This window comes from Xenopus tropicalis, chromosome 2, assembly GCF_000004195.4.
Source record: "Xenopus tropicalis strain Nigerian chromosome 2, UCB_Xtro_10.0, whole genome shotgun sequence".
NCBI lineage: Eukaryota > Metazoa > Chordata > Amphibia > Anura > Pipidae > Xenopus > Xenopus tropicalis.
This window is the reverse complement of record NC_030678.2, coordinates 45,178,880-45,200,447: the sequence shown is the minus strand read 5'-3', so window position 1 is coordinate 45,200,447 and position 21,568 is coordinate 45,178,880. Positions and strand designations below refer to the sequence as shown.

Here is a 21,568-nt window from a genome sequence, read left to right as displayed (position 1 = left end):
GGCTTTTATTGCTGGTACAGGTATAGGACCCATTATCCAGAATGCTCGGGACCAAGGGTATTCCGGATAAGGGGTCTTTCCGTAATTTGGATCTCAATACCTTAAGTCTACTAAAAAATCAATAAAACAATAAATAAACCCAGTAGAATTGTTTTGCATCCAATAAGGATTAATTATATCTTAGTTGGAATCAATTACAAGGTTCTGTTTTATTTCTACATAGAAAAAGGAAATCAGTTTTAAAATTCTGAATTATTTGATTAAAATGGAGTCTATGGGAGACGGGCATTCCGTAATTCGGAGCTTTCTGGGTAACGGGTTTCCGGATAAGGGGTCCGATACCTGTATATTATTGTAAAACACTGATAATTGGGTTCAGACTTTACCATTTCACATAGAAGCACATTGTATGATACATATTTCTGTGTGCAGTTTATATCAAGTACAGAAAAAAGATAAAATGAAGTAAGAAAAAAAGAAATAGAAAAGAAGTGCTAAGTATCACTTCCTTATAAAATGTGGGACTTGTATCTCATTACCATTTATCCATGCAGATGTGAAGTAAAAAAAATAGTGGCATAAGACAGAAGTAAGTGCATGCTAATATTCATATTTGCAATGCCGATCTAGTACCCTTCTTATGTATGCATCTCACATAGGTGTTGCTGGATTAATTTTCCCATATAGTTATTAACTTAAACAAAACATAATACACAACTATTAACAATATCTAACTTGCTTATAAAGCAGTAGTAGCAGGTTTGGATTAAGTAATGGTACACATGACCTTTTTGCTGTGGGGCCTTGTGTCCCTTAGGGGCTACAGTCATTTGCTGAATAATAGCCAGTAAAAGAGTGTAATGACCGAGGTTAAATGCTTTCCAAGAATCTGTCTATTGGTAGAAATTATACAGTTCTCCGGCTCAGTCGGGTCAGAATGGGTCTTTGGTAAAGATGTTTCCCTTTTTAGAGAAAGATGTTTTTTTTTTACTGTACAAGGCCTTAATCTCTGGGGTCACTTATCCAAGTGGTTTTGCAAATTTTTAGGCTGACCTAAGGCTTTCCTTGTGTATATTTTTGTCTAAGACATGCTTAGTTAGTTTCCTCCCATATTGCCACAGATGGGAGGTATATTTTACGGTGGTATATTTTGTGAGCATGATCCCCAAAGGTGATATACTGTATAGTCATTTAAGTAGAATTAAATTAGCTTTGGTATTGATTCCACAGTCACTGATGCATCTGCAGGGAGGAAAGTAGATATCGTTTTCAGTGTACTTGTGCTGAAGGGTTTGATAAAGAGTGTCAGGCCCAAACTGGCAATCTGTGGATTCTGGCAAATGCCCAAGGGGCTGCCGTTAAATGCCATAGTCAGTTACTATTTAGTGGCCTGGTGGGGGCTGTTTGGGCTTCTGTGTAGTTGAAATTCCGTGTCCTATTTTAAATCCTAGCCCCGGCCTGAAGGGAGCCTCTGCTGCCATTTTACATAAACGTGCTGTCGCCTTTGAAGTACTTCTGTCTGGCATTCCAGGGTGGTAAGAATAGTATACAGTAGGGGATTTCATCCTTCTTCCCTTTCAGGTCACAAGTAGGCTCCTTCTGATATATATATATTCATTACAGGCACTTGCATCAAAATGTGCTTCTTGCACTTCAGTATAATTGCAATTGTTAATGACCCATAATGAGAACAATGCATCGGTCATATGCGTATTTTCATATCTAGAAATTAGATCTTCTGGCCACTATTTTAAAAGTGAGCACCTCATAGGTTGGTATAGGTCACAGGACTGGCTGCAAAATGTGTGACTTTTTATCTCATGTACAGTATATTTCAGATTAATAATTTAATCGATGAAGGGCAAAATGGTTTATAATAGTGTATAAAAGTTTGTGTGTAACAGGACAGTATATATATATATATATATTGTGGTTCTCTTTATATATATATATATATATATTGTGGTGGTCTTGTGGTTCTCTTAAATGTTAATGTTAATTTTGTCTTGTCAACATGTTCTTTTTTAACTTTTAGCTCACACTGACATTGCCGTTGCTAAAAATTTTGATGCTGTTTTCAATCAACCTTGCAAAGACACAATAACAACTGATCTTAACGCATCTTTACCTGCGTTCACCGTATGCACATACATAAAACTGAACTCCTCTGGCCCTTGGACTGCATTTACCTACAATGTGACCACCTCTCCTGCAGACGGATATGAGATTGGCCTGCTAGGTGACAGTGGCAGCATCACTATTTGGATGTTTGGATCTTATATAAGTATACCTAAAACACTTAACTTACGTACTTGGTATGAGGCATGCATTACCTGGGACAGTAAAACCAAATTAATGGAATTCATGCTTGATCATGCTATGATAAAATACCAAATTGTGGTAAATGGCACCAAACTGTCTGGAAGAGGTACCATATCGCTCGGCTGCCCCCTGCCCCCAGAAAAAAACAACTCTGAATCGATGGGACTGATTGGAGAATTGTACATGTTTAGGATGTGGAGCAAAGCAGGCAATTTCTCCAGCTGTGATGATGGCGATGTGCTGTCGTGGAATTCTAATTGGATCGGAAACCAATTAGTATTCCAAAAAAAAGGCCTCTCTTTGCCCTGTGGTAAGTCTAGATGTCACTAGCCTTTATTTTGCCATTTGTTTCTCTTACTTGGAACTGTTTTAACTGTAGCATCTATATTGGGCTCTTGATTACACTGTAGATCAGTATTTATGAAACTGTAAATCTGGCCATACAGTGGCCGATAAAAGCTGCCAACGGACTGAGTTGGCAGATTGTTAGTCCGGTATGAGGCCCTCTTACAAGCCTACCCGATGGAGACCTGGTTGAAAATTAGGCAGATATTTATCAGGCAGGTTTGATTTTCCCGTCAGATCGAGGACCAGATGTACACATTGATGTGGTCCTCAATTCTGCCTGCATAGCAGCAATTATAATCTAATCCTCAAGGTGGACATATCGGGAAAAGATCAGCTAATTTATCAACTTTGCCAAACGAGCAGATCTTTCAATGTATGGCCACCTTAAAGCCAGACACATTTGTGAGCCACACGTTCAAATCTTGTGAAGACAAAGTTCTGAAGGGCTGTACTGTGTTAGCCACTGATTTAACACTAAACAGAATTGGATTAATATGATGCTCTAAGCTTTCCAGGCAACTAGGCCTCATCCTCTAGTATATTACAAAATAAGATCAAAGGATCACATGACATTTTATATAAATAAGTATGGCGTGACTGCACGATCACAATAAAAAAGACAAATCAGGCATATAGGGTAATAACCAAATTACTCATGGTTTGCTAGAAATGTAAATGCTTTGACATGGAAAATGTTCAGCTTGTCTCTTGTTTAGTACCAGATTTTAGGATTTACAAATTATGTACAACAGTGAGGCATTTGTCTCTGATTAATACATAGTTTAGTGCAAGGTTATTTTTAGGCGCTGGTGGGGCCAGAACTAAGATTCTAGTTGTTATTGTTTGTTTATATCACACTCACCACCACCCAATCCAACATGAGTTTGGACTTTTAGCCCAGCTATGAGTCAGGGTGGGGTACCAGTGGGAGGGGACAAGCTTGGCCTTAGATGGCAATGCTACTTGGCCCTGTTCTGCACTTCTGTGGAGCTAACCTGTTCATATAAGACAAATGCAAGCTTCTCTGTGGTAGTATTGGAATAGACTGGGTATATGGTACTGTATAGAGCAGTGGCTCCACCTAGACGGTTGTTGGAATAAATTTACAGATAGGCACACTAGGAAAAATAACACAGTTGGGGGCCCCATTATGATTCAAATATTGACCTGGGGGCTGAACAATCAGGTCATCCCTATTTGGCCCTATATAATGGTTAACTAAATATATCTCAAATACTGCCACTCAAGCAGTTTCTTGTACTTCGAAAACCCCCCCCCCCATGCAATCTACATTCGGGTGTGTCTGCAGCCAGAGACACTTCTCCGGCCTGGATGCAGACATATGGAGTGGATTTCAGCACAGAAACGTAAGTATGCGTTTTCATGCTGAAATCTGCTCAGTGTGCCCAGGCTGATGCAGTAGTTCTGAGTGCAGACACATAAGAGGGCTGATGTGCGTGGAGGGGGCTGATTCTTGTCCTGCGTTTATCCGCAGGTCCAGAATCAGCCCCATGTGGTAATAGCCTTAAAGTGTATGCCTAGCTTAACTCTTTGGGTGATTCCAACATTAAGGGGCTGATTTACTTACCCACGAACGGGTCGAATGGAGTCCGATTGCGTTTTTTTCGTAATGATCGGTATTTTGCGATTTTTTCGTATGTTTTGCGATTTTTTCGGATTCTTTACGAATTTTTCGTTACCAATACGATTTTTGCGTAAAAACGCGAGTTTTCCTATCCATTACGAAAGTTGCGTAAAAAGTTGCACATTTTTCGTAGCGTTAAAACTTACGCGAAAAGTTGCGCATTTTTCGCGTAAGTTTTAACGCTACGAAAAATGCGCAACTTTTTACGCAACTTTCGTAATGGATACGAAAAACTCGCGTTTTTACGCAAAAATCGTATTGGTAACGAAAAATTCGTAAAGAATCCGAAAAAATCGCAAAACATACGAAAAAGTCGCAAAATGTTCGTTTTCAAGTCGGAACTTTTCCAATTCGGGTCGGATTCGTGGGTTAGTAAATCAGCCCCTTAGAGATGGGAAGATCAATAGGTAAGAGTTGCTGTTATGGTGATATGCTGAATATCTGTAACATACTTACGTTTAAGGTTAAAGTAAACTTAAGTTTTAGAATAATTAATCTAAACTTAAATGGATTCTGTTGTGATTTTTATGATTATACTATTTATTTCTAAATTACACTGTTTACATAGCAAATAATTCACTCTACCATTTAAAATATTTTTCTTGAACCAACCAATGTATTGTTTCTTAGCAGTGCATTGTGCCTGATTCTGAGTTTTCAGGGCAAAGACACGTGGGGCAATTAGTTGCTGTGAGACTAATCCAAGCCTCCATAGGCTAATATACAAGTTGCCAGGACTGATCGCATGTTGATTTGTGCTGTGACATTATGTTGCCGCGACTTTTTAAAAAGTTGTAGCGACGAATCGCCCTGTGTGTCTTTGCCCTTAGAAAGAGACCGCCTTACACATTAGAACTGCTTTCAGATAAGCTTTTGTTTCTCCTACTCCCATGTACTTTCAGTATGATCCAGGTCACATAATAACACAGGATTTATCCTTCTTGGGTGCTATTCTCATGTCTACCACAAGGTGGGCAAGTGAGCAATGCATTCAGTTACAGTTTTTTCCTATTTAAAGGTGTGGTTCACCTTTAAGATCATTTTTAGTAGTTAGAAAATGTACTATTCGAACAACTTTGCAATTGGTTTTAATCATTTATTTGTTATAGTTTTTTAATTATTTGCATTTTTAGTCTACATCTATCCAGCTTTTACATGGGGGTCACTGACCCCACTAGTCAAAAAACATTTGCACTTTGAGGCTACAAATTTATTTTTATTGTTACTTTTTACTGCTTAGTCCCTATTCTCTTCATATTCCAATCTCCCATTCATACCACTGCCTGGTTACTAAAGCAAACAAGACCCTAGCAACCAGATAGCTGCTAAAAAGCCAAACTGGAGAGCTGCTAAACAAAAATAACTGAAAAACTACAAAAAATTAAAATTAAAAACCAGTTGCAGATATTTATATATTATATGCAGATATAATATTTAGAATATTGATGTCCACATCATACTTAAAGTTAATTTCAAGGTGAACAACCCCTTTTATAGAGTTTTCATGTGACAAACATTGAGATATTTTTCTGAACTGCATCTCGAATTGAATCTCGTCAATGACTTTTCACGTAATAAACATTTTTCTCACTGAATTGAATCTGGCCCATTGTATTTAATGCATTTGGGGCTAAAGTTACCATTGCTTCTCACAGTATTTAATGTATTTTCTGTGCCACTACTTCTGCCCCTCACTGTATAATGTATTTAGGATCTGGAGTTATTGTTCATAGAAGTCAATGTACCGTTATTTACAAGCGCATATTGTGTGTTTATAAAAATATATACTTTACTGTACAAGTGATTGAGGCTAATGAGGCTAGTGGCACATGGGGCAGTTTTTCCACAGTGTATTTTAGCTGGCACAGAAATGCTGGAAGTCACCCTAAATATTTGCGAGGCAGTATGAGCAATTTTGCCTGTTTACCCACTTGCTAAAATTCAGGACAGTACCAGCAGTATTATCAGCCCATGGAGGCACTCTCAGTTTAGGCAGCTGAACCCTTCAGCAGAGGTGTCAGGTAGCTGCTATCTTGTCACCTGCCTATTGTTCTTCTGATTGGCTGCTGGGGGTTAAAGGGAGGGGGGCGATATCACTCCAAACTTGCAGCACAGCAGTAAAGTGTGACTGAAGTTTATCAGTACACAAGTCACATGACTGTGGCACCCTGGGAAATGAAGAACATAGCTAGCCCCATGTGAAATTTCAAAATTAAATATAAAAAAATCTGTTTTGCTCTTTTAAAAAACAGATTTCAATGCAAGTTCTGCTGGAAAAGCTCTATTAACTGATTTTTTTTCCCATGACAGTATTCTTCAAAAAAAAGATTTCGACCTTACACCTCAGAAGCCATGTTCTAGTATCTTGCTCTGATGAGATCTAACAAGATTAGAACAGGCGGCCTTTAAATGTGGATTCTTGGCTTTGAGTCTGTCTGTGCTAAGTGTGAGGCATATGGATACCTTCTCTTAAAAAAAGGTTTTAGTGGCTGTAATGCACAATGGAAAAACGTTTGGCGCCTTTTAGCCCTTCTCACCATTCATCTTTGTTGGTTCTTTAGTTTGGTCCTACCTTTGAGAAGCACAACCTGGTGGTGGGGCCACCCCAGGGGCCCTACACACAACCCTAGGAACCCCCGCTGCACTTACGGCCACTGCCGCACTCACACGCCCCTTGCAAGGGCCCTTGTACATAACACCAGCCCTATGAAAGCGGTGAGGTCATGGTTGCATTTTGAAGTTTGCCAGCAAGGTTTGGTATCCAGATAAAAATACAGTTTCAGAGAAGATCTGAACTTTCTTATTCTTATTCTGAACACATAAAATAACACAGAAAAGGCAGTTTGTTGGATACCATAAGGGAATGATTGGAATGCTCTCTTTTAGATGCTTTATGTGCTTTGCTAAAGAACATTTCAGTCATATCTTGACTATGTTGACTTTCCATACATAAAATACATTAAAGAGATATGCCAGGGTTCAAACAAGTTCTCTGACTGAATGAGAAATTCCTTTAAATATGTATGAAAAGTGCATGGCAAATATTTATAAAGGTTGGTTATTAACTGTCCACTTCATTTGCCCAACATTCTGTTCCTGCTACTTTACCTAGTTGTTCCTGCATCTGAGAGAATAGCTTAATTAAATAACAGTTAAATGAGAAGCCATATTTTTCTCAGCTAGTAGTAAATTAAACTCATTTACATAAAATTATTACAAAAGAATTACTGTAAATAGAAGATATTTTCTATATTCCATGATCTAGGTACAGCATGTAGAGTTTTTGTATAAATGCTCATAAAAAGGAGCCCTGTGCAAAGCTTGCCACCATGGAACACAATTTCCTATTACAGGTTTTACCTTAGCTTTACCTTTAAAATCAGAGGAGCCGTATATGAAACAAGGGTTTATACCAAAGCTCAGAAAGTTAAATAGAATACAATTGTGAATAATCATTTGCAGCTCTTAAAGGGGTGCCAAGGCCTGACAAAGGCACACGTCTATAGATGAGGCCATGACAGGGTTAGGATGGCCAGCATGGGTTCCTGTCCAACAGGATTTTGAAAAATGTAGTCAGTAGGTTCATTGGTCGCAGGTGAAATCTGTCAGGCTTACATCACACAGCGCTAATAAGAGGGATGCTATTTTCATGGCAGCAGCACCCCTTGTATAATTTATTTATTCTAAAAAAAGTCCTAATTACCTATATAAAATCTTGTTGTCACATAGTCAATACCTGTCTCTGACATTTCAACTGAAGAAAGGTATATAATTTTATTTCACAAACAATATTCTACTTTATTCAACACCAAAATTAGTTTTATTTTAATGATAGTAGCCCAACTTGGGATCACACTCTGATAAAATGATGCAATGATCAAACCCGTGATAAATGTAGAGGTATGGGGTCTGTTATCCGGAAACACATTATCTAGAAAGCTCCGAATCACTGGAAGACTATTTCCTGTAGACTCTGACTATATAATTTACATTTTCAAACATGATTTCCTTTTTCTCTGCAATAATAAACTGTACCTTGTTTTTGATCCCAACTAAGATATAATTAATCGTTGGTGGTGAAACAATCCTCTTGGGTTTATTTAATGTTTTAACGAACTAAAAGTATGGAAAGATCACTTATCCAGAAAACCCCAGGTCCTAAACATTCTGTCCCATACCTGTACCAATATGTCAATATGCTTGTCAGGAAAAGTCATGTAAGTAACCATAATAAAAATCAGTCCATAAGGAATACCCAGTTCACATTTTAATATATCTGCCCCAATGTTTTATTATCACAGATAATCAGGCAAGAAAGAAGTCAAGTTGTGCTACAAGTCTTTTTTGTGTGATCATGCTTATCTACCGGGTATTAAGCAACAGCCAGGGTAGGCGATTATCAGATCCCTAATACACATCAGTATAATCATTGATGGCAGGGCTGCACCAAATCTTACCCCCCCCCACCAGCCTACCATGTACAATGGCAAATCTGCATCCATGACCCACCTATGAGGGCAATTGTTCAGCCCGAACCAGCCAAGCCCACACATCACTAGATGTATCCTCATAATGTATTGAAAAAACAAGCTATGAGGCTCAGCTGATAGAATAAGCGTGTTTAGAGATAAGCAAACACACAGCTATAAAACTAGGGACTTTGTCTCCAAATAAAAGATTTTTACATGATTATCTTTATAGTACTGTATAAAGCAAAGTAAGGCCTGCAGAATAAAAAATTGTTAATTTCTGTTGCATACACTTTTTGTGTGCGAAGCAGGTTGACAAGTCTTTGTGCGTCAGCATGGCTGCAATGACCAGCAACCTAGCAACATTCTTTTCCCTAAGAGAATATGGAACCCATAAACCTAGACTCTATGATGCTGCCTTGCTTTACTTACATGTTACATGTTAAACAATCTATGGCAATAAAAAGGTTAGACTTTGTAGAAAGTATTGTACTAAACATAGGTGCCCAGACTTTACTGATGCAGAACGCTATAGTACTGCCCCTACATTCCATCCCATATCTCCCTCAAAGTGAACTTGAAGCTGGGCTTCCAGGAGTATCTGGGTCAGCAAACTACAGTTTAAAGGTGGCCATACACACACCGATAATATCGTACGAAACCTCGTTTCGTACAATATTCGGTGCGTGTATGGTATGTCGGCGAGTTGACCGATATCGCAGGAAGCTGCTGATATCGGACGACTCGCCGATCGGACCAGTTTGAAAATTTTGATCGGGCGCCATAGAAGGCGCCTGACCAAAATCTCCCTTCAGCGCTGAATCGGCAGAAGGAGGTAGATATCCTATTGTTTCTACCTCCTTACCTGCCGATTCAGCCCTGAATGGTGTGTGGCGGATCTGTGTGGCCAGCTTAAGAACCACTGACCTTAATGGAACAATTGGATTCTTATTAGGCATATTGATAAAGTATTCAGCCAGCAGCTGTATGGTCCTGCACATGAGATCATTTTCCAAACACAATCTCCCCCATAAGCCAGTCATTTCCTATAAGAGCAGATCTATGAATGTATATAAGCCATTTTGTTCTTCAAATGCCACATTGGCCCAGATCCATTTTTACAGTGGTTGGACTAAATGGTTGAGCCTACCTGTCTGCAGTACAATACTGTGTATGTGTGTTACACATCCTATTGCAAATACAAACTGTAAATTAAGAGATGATGAGTTACCAATGCATAGCATCCTTGTGAGGCATGATATTGAATGTGAGGCATGATATTGAATGATATAAACGCTCCCAGAATGGGTGGTGATCAAGCAACCTTTCTTTTACAGCAATAAAAATCCTGGATCTGCCTGCCAGAGACCCTCACACCAAAAGACCTCAGTTGGTCAATGGTACCCCTCCTGAGCAAAAGCTAATAGGTATTGTTTAACCTAAATTTGCTTATGTAGTAGTAGTGCTTTCAAAGCCTAGATTTGCATGTCTATAACATCTACTTTATCTCATTTTTGGAGACGTCATTATCAATTTTAATAGTGTAAATGTTATTGTGTTAATTATTGAAACCTACTAGGGCGCTAGTGAAATCTGCTTATATGGACAGTCTTATCTGAATTTATCTGGGTAAATTCTAAGGTAAATATATTGTCACTTATCATCTTGGCTTGATAAAGATGCAGTTGTAAGATCCAAAAACAGTGGTTAATGAGCTTTAGGATGCCTGGTGTATATATATTGGCACTGATGGAGTTCTCAGTGTAGTTCATGGAAGTTTGTATACTATTGGCTATTTGTTGGAGGTCTTTCATCTAATTCTGTCTATTGTCTGTTCATGTTGTAGTGCCATTTTTATGACTTCAACTGTTGTAGGCCTATCAGGTTTATCTGTATTTGTTTTGGGCTCCTACCCTATTTTATAGATATCTGAATAGCTCTGAAAGGGCCTTTCCTGCTTTCTTTTAGCAACCTATCAGAACAGCCTAATAACTTACAGCATGTTTGGCCTCATTATATACTGTTATTGTAGGGAGTTTGGAATGTGGGATCTGGGAAGGCCTGATATTGACAATTAGTGGCCTGGATCACTAGACAGCTTTACAACTGCAATGTCCCAAAAGTTGTCTTCCAGATGCTATTGATATACACCCCAACAGCTGGGAAACTGTTTTTGGGCTTCCTAGCAATATACTGCCAAAGGTAAACTGGCATTAGTTATTAAATTAATGAAATATAACATTGGCACATGACTGAGATATCAGTGACATATCAGATAGCAATGTAAATGTAGGAGGGTATTGGTTTTGCTACGGCAGTCCCCAGGAAGCTTAAGCCAGCCCAGGGCTGGGTCTATTTCACAGTTAGTTGTTTCCCTTTCCAGGTTAAAGGACAAGAAAAGCCCTAAAATCCTCAAATGTAAAGTGTACCCTAGCAGTTCAGAATTTGGCCAAGAGTGTCAGGCTTCCCTAGTCTTTAAAAAGGAAAGTCACCTTATGCTTGGTCTCTTTGGACCCCGCTTGCTGAGGTAGAGGTAGACCTCTGTATATCTGGTATAGCTTGCTCTAGGACTGAGATATAGCATCAGGTTAGTTAGTAGGGCAGCCAGAAGCTCTAATGAAGACAAGGAGGGTTAATACACCACAGAGTGATCCTCCAGTATAGAAATGCAAGTGGTCAGGCTCAGGAATGGGTGATTTTTGGAGTAATACACCACTGTGAGAATCTGTTAGTGCTGGTAACTGGTTCACCTATAAATAACTACTACCTGTGATCTGTTGCCAACACTATTCCTATGTGTAACATCATCAAATGGATGAAATTGTCTGAGTTATCTATGAAGTGAGGTTTAATGTACCATCTGAGCAGTACCACCAAAGAGACTGCCTAACATCCATTAAAAAAAGTTTAACTGTTTGTTCCATGTACCACTGGCACCCAAGTTATTGAGAGATCAGTTTTGTGTGTGTAAATCAGTGTGTTTAACCATCCTCCACTAATACAATGAGAACCCAAATGAGAGAGAGTCCCATGTAACCCATGCTTTACCAGGAGTTGCAAATGGTCAAGTCCAATTTTAGTAAACTAGGTACAAGAGAGTACCCTATATTCTAAACAGCATTACATTTAAAACCCAGCTCAGGGCATTTAAAAGGTTGAGTGAATAACCAAGTGAAAAAGTGTGATAAGCACTGTGGTGCAGTATGAGATAGGAAAAAGTAAGTGGAAGTGAATGAAGGTGGGCAGAACTGCCCAAAGGTAACAATGGAGGCATGTGTCAAGGAGGCATGTGTCATGAAGTCCTGTGCCAAGTGCTCCTAATTTGAATGGTAAAGAAAGTGTCAAGTCAGAAAGAAGAAGATGGCAAGAAGGAAGAAGCATGCCAGAACGGAGTACTGTGGTTTGCATGGTGATGTAACAGATGCCATCTTGGGAAGTAAGTGCGAATTCAGGAAGCGTGTTGGTTGCACCAGGCTTAGTTCTGGTGTGAGCAGGTGGGTGGCTTCTTACTAAGGCCAACCCATGGTGGTGGATAAGCCAGCCAGCAGTAATAGTGGGACTCACTACAGAGAAGGTGGCTGGGTTTGAAGAGTCCAGCACATACAAGCCACAAGAGGTGGGGTCTGTGGTGCAGAAGAATGCCCAAGGAAGAGGAGCAACCTAAGGAAGGAGAAGTAAAGCATTACGACAAACCCATTGAGGTGGGCAAGTTAGAAGCGGTGGCTCAACTCTCCATGGTTGCTTATAATTAATCTAATCAGGTTGAAGTACTTGCGACTGGGCCATTTTGGAGCTGTCACATGGAGAGTGAGTGCTTTGGTATTAGAGAACTGCCCATAGATGGGCAAAATAGCTCTATCATGGAGACTTAACGTTTAACGTTTAAAATATCCAGGCACCTCCAAAGATAAGTCCTGAGGTGGAGAAGTCATTGTGGGTATTGCCTGGTCAGGCAAATCCAGAAATCGTTACATCCATTTTCCATGTGTGTGGACTGGAATACTGGTGCCAAATGTTTAAATGTTGGTATAATGTTATTCTTGAGGGAATCATTTTACCTTGGTGGACCCAGAAGAGGAATCCCTAACAGTTTATAATGTGTAACGTGATTGGAAATGTGTAAGGACTAGGTAAGAGACAGTACCCCATATTCTAAATTGTGTTACATAAAACTAAACATAAATGTAATAGTATGACTTATTGAGTGACAGTGTAACTTTGACATGCAGGAAGGTAATGCAACTTGGACAACCATTGTATTATGTCATATGAATGATGTATATAGGATAGTAATGTTAGTTTGGGCATATAAATGTGATATTATGACATACAGGATAGCAAAGTAACTGGTTATATATGACATGCAACTTGCACATTTAAATATTACAACATACTACCATATATAGGATGGCAATGTAATTTTGCCAGTCTGACCTGAAAGACACCAAACTGCGGTTTTGGAATTCTGGGACGTATAGTTTAATCCTACCATTTCCCTTTCTCTGGGTGTGGTCTGGGTGCTACTGGTTCAGTAGGACAGGAGAAACTGCCCACATTATACTACATAGAGCACAATCAGAAACTGGGCAGTTCTACTCACTGTTGCCGTCATCTGCAAAAGGAGATTTGAATATGAAACAAAAGTACTTTGCATGGAATCCATAATAAATATAGTCCCTGTGCTTCTTTATTATGCCTTCTGCTTTTATAAAGGTCACATAACTCTGTTTTGGGTCTGTACCATTCATTGATGGAGATAGATTGAAGTTTGGCTACCTCCTTCAGCCAGTAAATGACATACTTGACATCACTGCTCAGGTCATGCATTTATTGTCTGGTGTGCTCGCGGCATGGAACCTCGTGTCCTTAGCCCTCATGTCTTTGTCCGGTAAGTGAAAGGCATTACAAAAGCCATAAATAACTTAAAAATATATGCGTATGAATGGTGTTAGTAATGCCATCAGGTATACAGGTGCTATGTGATGTCATTTTCTTGTCATGACTTATTGAATTGTTTGAAGGAGTAACGTACTCTGTATAAAATAATAGGACTTACCTGCACCTTCCATGATGGTTATAGAAACAGTCAGCCTAAGGATGCTTGCTTTCATTTGCTTATGAAGCTTGTTAAATGTTGTGTCTTTATAATTTTGCATTCCCTATTTGTTACTTTTTACATAAGGAAATGATATTGGCATATTAACTTTATTAACCCTTGGGATGTCAGTCCTGTCTTTGGCTTGCTTCACCATAATTTAATTATACACATAATATGCACTTGTGTATAGAGTCTTAGTCAACGACCGCCAACGTGTGCCACTGAGACTCATTAGAGCTCAGCCTGGACTTAGTTGTAGTTTAGGGTTCCACTAATGGGCTGCACAACTAGTGCCAAGTGAATGGAAAAGTAATGCTGTTATTAAAGCCAAGAGCATTAGCAAGCCAGAAGTGATGCCATTGCCACGCTAAAAATGTTTTCCTTAGTTTTCCCTCAAAAATCCATGTACTAATTACAGTGCAACCACATGTACAAAACATGTCTACCTTCCTACTGGAATTTTTAGTGAAAACTCAGCATTTTATCTGGTGCGAGGTACAGATCACACCCAGAAGTTCTCTCTACACAAGCACTAAGGGGAGCGATTTCAGCAATTGGTATCAGGAAAGAGCTCTTTGCACTATGTAAATGAGCTTTTTTTATCATTGGATCAGGTACCGGGCTGCAACATAAAGCAGCGCATGGTTATAAATATCCAATAGTTTGGGCAGGTCTGTGGATTGTTCCAGAATTATCTGCCTATGTGGTGGGCCAAGCAAATTGTGCACTTTCAGAAACACTACATCAGAATGGTTGTTCTGACATTAAATTCAATTAATTTGCCAATATAGAGAGCATTACACAGTTTACCTTATGTGTGAGTTAATATATTAACTGCTTTTCTTTCTTCTTTGCAGCAATAAGCAATAATTCTGACCCTGCAGGGGCTGTGTTGACATCAACAATGACTAGCACAGGTATTTATATCAGACATTCATATAAAATACATTGCTCCTGATCCACACAATTCTGCACCTTTCTGCCCAATCTCCCCCACCGGTCCACCCAAACCTGGAAATACTGATGTGTTGGATGCACTACTCACACTTGAATGCCAATCAGTGGTGCTGTTTCTAAACGCACATTCACATCACAATTAAACATCAGTTTCAAGTGAAAGTAATCCCAGCGCTCACCTATTTATGCTAGGCAATTTGTGATTTATTTTGGCAATTTTACCACAATTAACAACATTTGTGGGGGTCAACACCTCCCTTTGTCTGGTTCCTGTCCAAACCCAGCCCATTGGCAGGAAGCCACTGCAGCAGTCTGTGGCCCCAGTTTTTTTCTGAACCTCAGCCAAAGTCCTTTCTGACCCCTTTTATTTCAAACTTTGAAGCTCTTATAAGGATACATGGTAGTGTGTTGGGGGTATCCTTAATGGAGAAGGATCTAGGGGTTTTTGTTGATAACAAGTTGTCTAATGCCAGGCAGTGTCATTCTGTGGCTACTAAAGCAAATAAAGTGCTGTCTTGTATAAAAAAGGGCATTGACTCAAGGGATGAGAACATAATTTTGCCCCTTTATAGGTCCCTGTTAAGGCCTCACCTTGAGTATGCGGTGCAGTTTTGGGCTCCAGTCCTTAAGAAGGATATTAATGAGCTGGAGAGAGTGCAGAGACGTGCAACTAAACTGGTTAAGGGGATGGAAGATTTAAGCTATGAGGTTAGACTGTCGAGGTTGGGGTTGTTTTCTCTGGAAAAGAGGCGCTTGCGAGGGGACATGATTACTCTGTACAAGTACATTAGAGGGGATTATAGGCAGTTGGGGGATGTTCTTTTTTCCCATAAAAACAATCAACGCACCAGAGGTCACCCCTTTAGATTAGAGGAAAGGAGCTTCCATTTGAAGCAGCGTAGGTGGTTTTTCACGGTGAGGGCAGTGAGGTTATGGAATGCCCTTCCTAGGGATGTGGTAATGGCAGATTCTGTTAATGCCTTTAAGAGGGGCCTGGATGAGTTCTTGAACAATCAGAATATCCAAGGCTATTGTGATACTAATATCTACAGTTAGTACTAGTGGTTGTATTTATAGTTTATGTATGTGAGTGTATAGGTAGGTGTGGGTTGTGTGTGCTGGGTTTACTTGGATGGGTTGAACTTGATGGACACTGGTCTTTTTTCAACCCTATGTAACTATGTAACTATGTAACATAAAAAAAACTACAAAAAACATCAAAATGTATTATTATAAACAGTGCTTGTGAAATCATCAGTTGGTGTTATTAACCTCGGTTATACATGCAATACACTTGAGATTGTTTTGAACTATAATACCCTTGGTGCTGATTGTGTTTTATTTTGTATTTTGTATTCCGTTCACATGGGCGGCTATTTATTAGCATTTTGGAGTGAGGTGCTGTCGTGAGGACTTTTTTTGTATATATATATATAGTTTTGCAAAAATCGGCACTCACCAATAAAAGAGCAACGGCTGGGTGCTAACCAGAATGATACATCCAATATAAATAGAAAGCACTCACAGCTACAACGTCCATCAAGTCAGTTATTTATTTAAGTATACTATCTACGCGTTTCAATCCACACAGGATATATATATATAAAAATACATTCATAATATTTATATTTTTGTCATTAGTTTAAGCGTATATAAATCAATTACATTTATATTCAGACCTTTTAATATGTTTCATATATTTAAATATTATGTATGAATATGTAAAAATAAAAAGTTTATACAAGTTTATTATGGAAAAACAGAATAGCTTCCTCTGGTCAATACCAAGTGCATATTGAGGCAATTGTTGCCCTCTAGTGTTGGACACGTAAACAGCAAGATGTTCCAAAAGTTCTAATATTCTTTATTGTTATTTTTCCAAAAGCAAAACAAGACGTGAATTTGACTTCAGCAACTTCAGCAACTTCAAGTAAGATCACTGCAATATTTTGATATTGATAACTGTTGGAAGCTTGTGGAAGTGAATAACATAACCAGGCAAAAAGGCCCTCTGTTTCTGCTTTCCCTTGATCCCTCATTATGGGTCTGACGTTATACATACAGTACATCTGTAATGGTCTAAAAGGGACATTAAAGCATCTTGCTAATAGTGGTTCCCAAGGCCTAGGTACAGTATAATCACCTACATAAGTTTGGGGTAAAAAAAAAGAAATATACGTATACATTATGTATTTATAGAAGATATATCACTTAAGGCAGCTGCACACAGGACAATTGTCAGCTTAGGTAGCCCAGGGCAGCCACACAGCGAAGAGATTTGCTACTATTTGCTATTTAGAGTTGTTATCTTCATCACCAATATTTTAATTAAACTCAATATGAGAATTTTTTTCAGGCACACCTAGATCTTAATTATTTCAGAAACACTGTGCCTTTAATTTAAAGAAGATCGAGGAAAACAAATCACACATTTACACAAAATCATGTACACAAACATTAGTTCGATCATTATAACTTATATTTCATTAAGCTTGCTGTTTTGCTCTAGAAGTGGTAGTAGCAGTAATGGTAGTGCAAAAAATGGTGCATTGTGCCAATTTCTGGCATTTTGAACCTTGCCTACCTGTTTGTAAGGGATTGATGTATTTTTTTATAAAAAGTACCCCAGTGGTTTACCTAGAATTTACTGGACCCCACAGTAAAGTCTTTTTATGGCACCCAGATAAATAAAAAAAGTTAGCTAAAACATATGCTGAAATGTATTATCTGCCAGTACCGCACTGGACCCCCAGTGGTCACTGCTTCCTCTATAGTTACACCCCTGATTTACACCTTGTTTTTGCCAGGTACAACAAGCCTGAAGACATCCCAAACATCTGCCACAACATCAATGATGGCTTCCACAGGTAATTTCCTCAGTTGTCATATTTATAATTTATAAAGAATTCTATGGAAACCATCTTAATTTTTATTCGCCCGCGACAAATCTCCCTTGTTGCGGGCAACTAATCTCCACATACATTAAGGGCCGTGGCAGATGGGGAGACTAGGCGCCCGCAACAGGGGAGATTTGTTGCAGGCGACTAGTCTCCCTGTCTGCCACGGCCCTTAATGGATGTGGGTGCCGTTCCTAATATTACTAACGACTGTGCCCATGATAAGCAATGTTGTTGTGCTTTACAGGTATGGGACCCATTATCCAGAAAGCTCAGAATAATGGTATGGTCATCTCCCATAGACTCCATTATAATAAAATAATTCAAATTTTAAGAAATGGTTTCCTTTTTCTCTGAAATAATAAGACAGTACTTTGTACTTGATCCCAACTAACTTAACTTAATTAATCCTTATTGGAAGCAAAACAATCCTATTGGGTTTATTTACAGTTTTTAATGTTTAGAAGACTTAAAGGACATGTAAACCCCACATACAAAAATTTAATCAGTGAACAGCCTCTTTGAAATCTTTCAATGCCTGTCACTCTAGTTGTCCAGAGGTTAATAGTAAGGGCTCTGGCACACGGGGAGATTAGTCGCCCGCGGCAAAACTCCCTGTTCGCGGGCGACTAATCTCCCCAAGTTGCCTACCCCTGCCATCCCACCGGCGAACATGTAAGTCGCCGGCGGGATGGCAGACGCGGCGGGGCGATTTCAGGAAATCGCCGAAAAAGACTCGCGACTTTTGCATAGCCATTACGACGCGAATTGTCACAACTTTTTCGTATTGAGCACTTGAAAAATTTGCGACAATTCACGAAAAAGTCATTACGAAAAAAACGCATTTGGGCGCTTTTCGGACGTTTGTGGATTAGTAAATGTGCCCCTAAGTGTTAATTTATAAGAACCTTTCCTTGTCCCCTAACACAAATTCACATTTTCTATATTTTCCTATTGACAAGCTCAGCATGACATTTTGGCTGACAAACCCCAGATTTTTGGAACACAGTTTTTTTTATGTGCTTTCTGTAGATGTGCTATGAAAATCTGCTAACCTTAAAAATGACTTCCTTTTATCCCCTCAAATATAGGAGAAAGTTCCAAATCTACAAAGAATGATTCAACAGCTTCATACAGTTCTTTTTCAGGTATGCATGCTTGCAAGTTAAAGTAAAGTATGGGCTACCCAGTACCCACATCCCTTTCTAGTGTAGTCTATGTGAAGAGACCAGCTCTGATTGACTCCCAATGTCTGCCTTACATTTATCCTCTGGTTGAGGGCTTCTAGTGATTCCTTTCTGAAGGGAAAATTAAACTTAAGCACATTCGTCTTCCCCCTCATAGTTGAGGTCCAGCCTTCCTTTATTCACTCTGAATTATTAACTATAACAGCATGTACTGTACTGTAAAGTGCTATACATTACTGAGATTCTTTTCTTTTCACAGTAACTGGGAATCTTTCTAGCACACTGATTACAACTGTATCCAACACGACACTTGCAGGTAAAGAAATCTCTTTTAACATAGTTTATTTGTTTCTATTAAATAAAGACACATCTAGTCTGTCTTATCATAGCACAGAGCCAGATAAAATCTCACTGACGACCATCATACCTCTAAGGGCTGTGACAGACGGGGAGATTAGTCGCCGCACGACAAATCTCCCTTGTCGCGGGCGACTAATCTCCCCAAAATGGCATCCCACCGGCTAGAATGTAAATTGCCGGTGGAATGGCATACGCAGCACTGCAATTTGCCAAAGTTGCCTTGAGAGGAAACTTCATCAATTTCTGTGCCGCATATGCCATTCCACCGGCGATTTACATTCTAGCCGGTGGGATGGCATTTCGACTAATCTCCCCGTCTGTCACAGCCCTAAGGCACAACAGTTGCATACAAGCAATACAGGTCTGTATTTCAGGTTGATGATGAGCTTAGTTACAGACTGCACAGTATACAACAGTTTTTTATGGAAGCTAGGGGAGAAAAAGCCAAAATTCAAAAAACATATCACTCAAAACAGCTCATATGTGAAACCCTTCTTCATATAACTTAACCATTTTCATAAAAATTTAGTATATACACCATTGGGTAATCTTAAATAGAAAATTGCCAGTTTAAGTACTAAGGGCCGCCCCCTGGGATTAAACAGTTCACGGTGCACACCAACAAACCAAGGGCACACATATATGTTAGGTCACTTGAGCCAATGAATGGATAGAGTTCTGTCTTTTGCTCCCACACTACTTCCTGTTATTGTCAGAGCTGCATTATTTCCCATCAGGTGAACTCTGAGGGAGCACACAGCCCAACACAAAATTGTGGCTCAAGAGAAAATTTGTTTGGGAAGATATGAAAGTCAGAGAAAAAAGCTAATTCCCAGCATGCAAAAAATAGAATTTATTGCAATAAAATTGTTCACTCATAGATGTAATATTTTCCCCCAATGTGTTGGCTTCACTGCTTTACAAGAGACCACGTAGCGCTCTGCTGTAACTCTACAGAGGGACCAGTGGAAATATCTACACAGACTGTTGGAATGTATAATGTAGGCACAGCTTCAATGCACACTGCCTCTATAACATCATCAAATATTTTACATTCTCCCGAGAGTGCTCTGAACCTCTAACATCAGACCTTTTCTTTATTATGATTTATATTAAAAAGATATATAGAGATAATCATGTAAGCATAATTTTATGAAAACTTTGCTCTCCTATAGGTAATGCTTCTATTTCACCAGCAGCAACCAGTATGGCTTCACCAGGTACATGCACTGCCTGCTTTTAATGGTTTGTGGGGTGGGTGGATTATACAAAAGGACTATGGATATACAGCAATCCCTGCGATCCCTGCAGTTCATCAGATGAGGCAAGGAATATGTTTTCAGTGTCCCATCTGTGCCTAAACTACATATCAACATTTTATTCTAATGAAAAAAACAAGCCATAAACTACACCAGCATAGGTCTTTCCCTGAACTATGCACAATAGAAGAATGATCCTTTAAGATAAGTCTGCCTGAACAATAATAAAGAACATCTATTAATCATTCATGTGTGTGTATCAAGTCTTTGACCCCCAGTGTGGAGTACTATATTCATGCACCCCATTGTATCTATAGGCAGGACAAACTCGGGGCTTGTCATAGCAGTAGGCAGGGGATAGCTGGCACTGACCAGTGTACATTGAACAGATAATGAAAAACTCCAGAAGACAATACAGAAGAACATAATTCATACCCCATATCCAATGGAACTGGAATATGCAAATAGAGGATTGTTACTTAAACTACAACTCTTTATCCAGTGCAATAACCAGGATGGTTCAAGCACTGATACCCCATCCCTAGGCATTACAGTGGAAGGCTGACTTCTTCTATGGCTTATTGCCCCAGGAAAATGTGAGGCAGCCACTGTTCTCTAAGACTGAAAAAAAGTGATGAGCGATGGAAATTTCCCATTACACCTGATGTTTTGATATTTATGTAAAATAGTAACTTAATAAAACCAACACACTGTTTTTTTTATTTGTACAGTGTCAGGAAATAGTTCGGAACCCACATTTTACAGCACCACAGTGCCAACAGGTATGTACATGATCAAATAAGACAATTTCTATTGCTTTCAACAATATTGTCTCCCACTAAGCCACATGAAAAGCCAGTGGCTATAAATGGACCAATAAAGGTTCAGCATCAACAGACAAGTTGACACATTCTTGGCCCATTTCTGGGGCCTCCTGATGGCCTGCCCAAACGATATCTGGCTGAATATCCACTAGATGTCTATTGGATAAGTTAGATCAAGGGTCCCCGACCTTTCTTACTTGTG

The 21,568-nt window shown here is 39.2% G+C and overlaps 1 protein-coding gene across 6 annotated transcripts in view; it reads left to right on the top strand.

Moving 5' to 3' along the window:
* Window positions 1–21,568, top strand: part of adgrg2 (adhesion G protein-coupled receptor G2) — a 72,953-nt gene that overhangs the window by 20,590 nt on the left and 30,795 nt on the right. For 2 of the 6 annotated variants that reach the window (XM_031896753.1, XM_031896751.1), the window contains exons 3-11: window positions 2,036–2,632; window positions 10,122–10,211; window positions 14,740–14,799; window positions 16,725–16,769; window positions 17,647–17,706; window positions 18,828–18,884; window positions 19,183–19,239; window positions 20,459–20,503; window positions 21,274–21,324. In XM_031896753.1, coding sequence (XP_031752613.1) covers window positions 2,036–2,632; window positions 10,122–10,211; window positions 14,740–14,799; window positions 16,725–16,769; window positions 17,647–17,706; window positions 18,828–18,884; window positions 19,183–19,239; window positions 20,459–20,503; window positions 21,274–21,324 — 1,062 coding nt within the window. The remainder of the gene's footprint in view (window positions 1–2,035; window positions 2,633–10,121; window positions 10,212–14,739; window positions 14,800–16,724; window positions 16,770–17,646; window positions 17,707–18,827; window positions 18,885–19,182; window positions 19,240–20,458; window positions 20,504–21,273; window positions 21,325–21,568) is intronic. The other 4 variants (XM_031896752.1, XM_031896754.1, XM_031896755.1 and 1 more) reach the window with 4 other exon arrangements.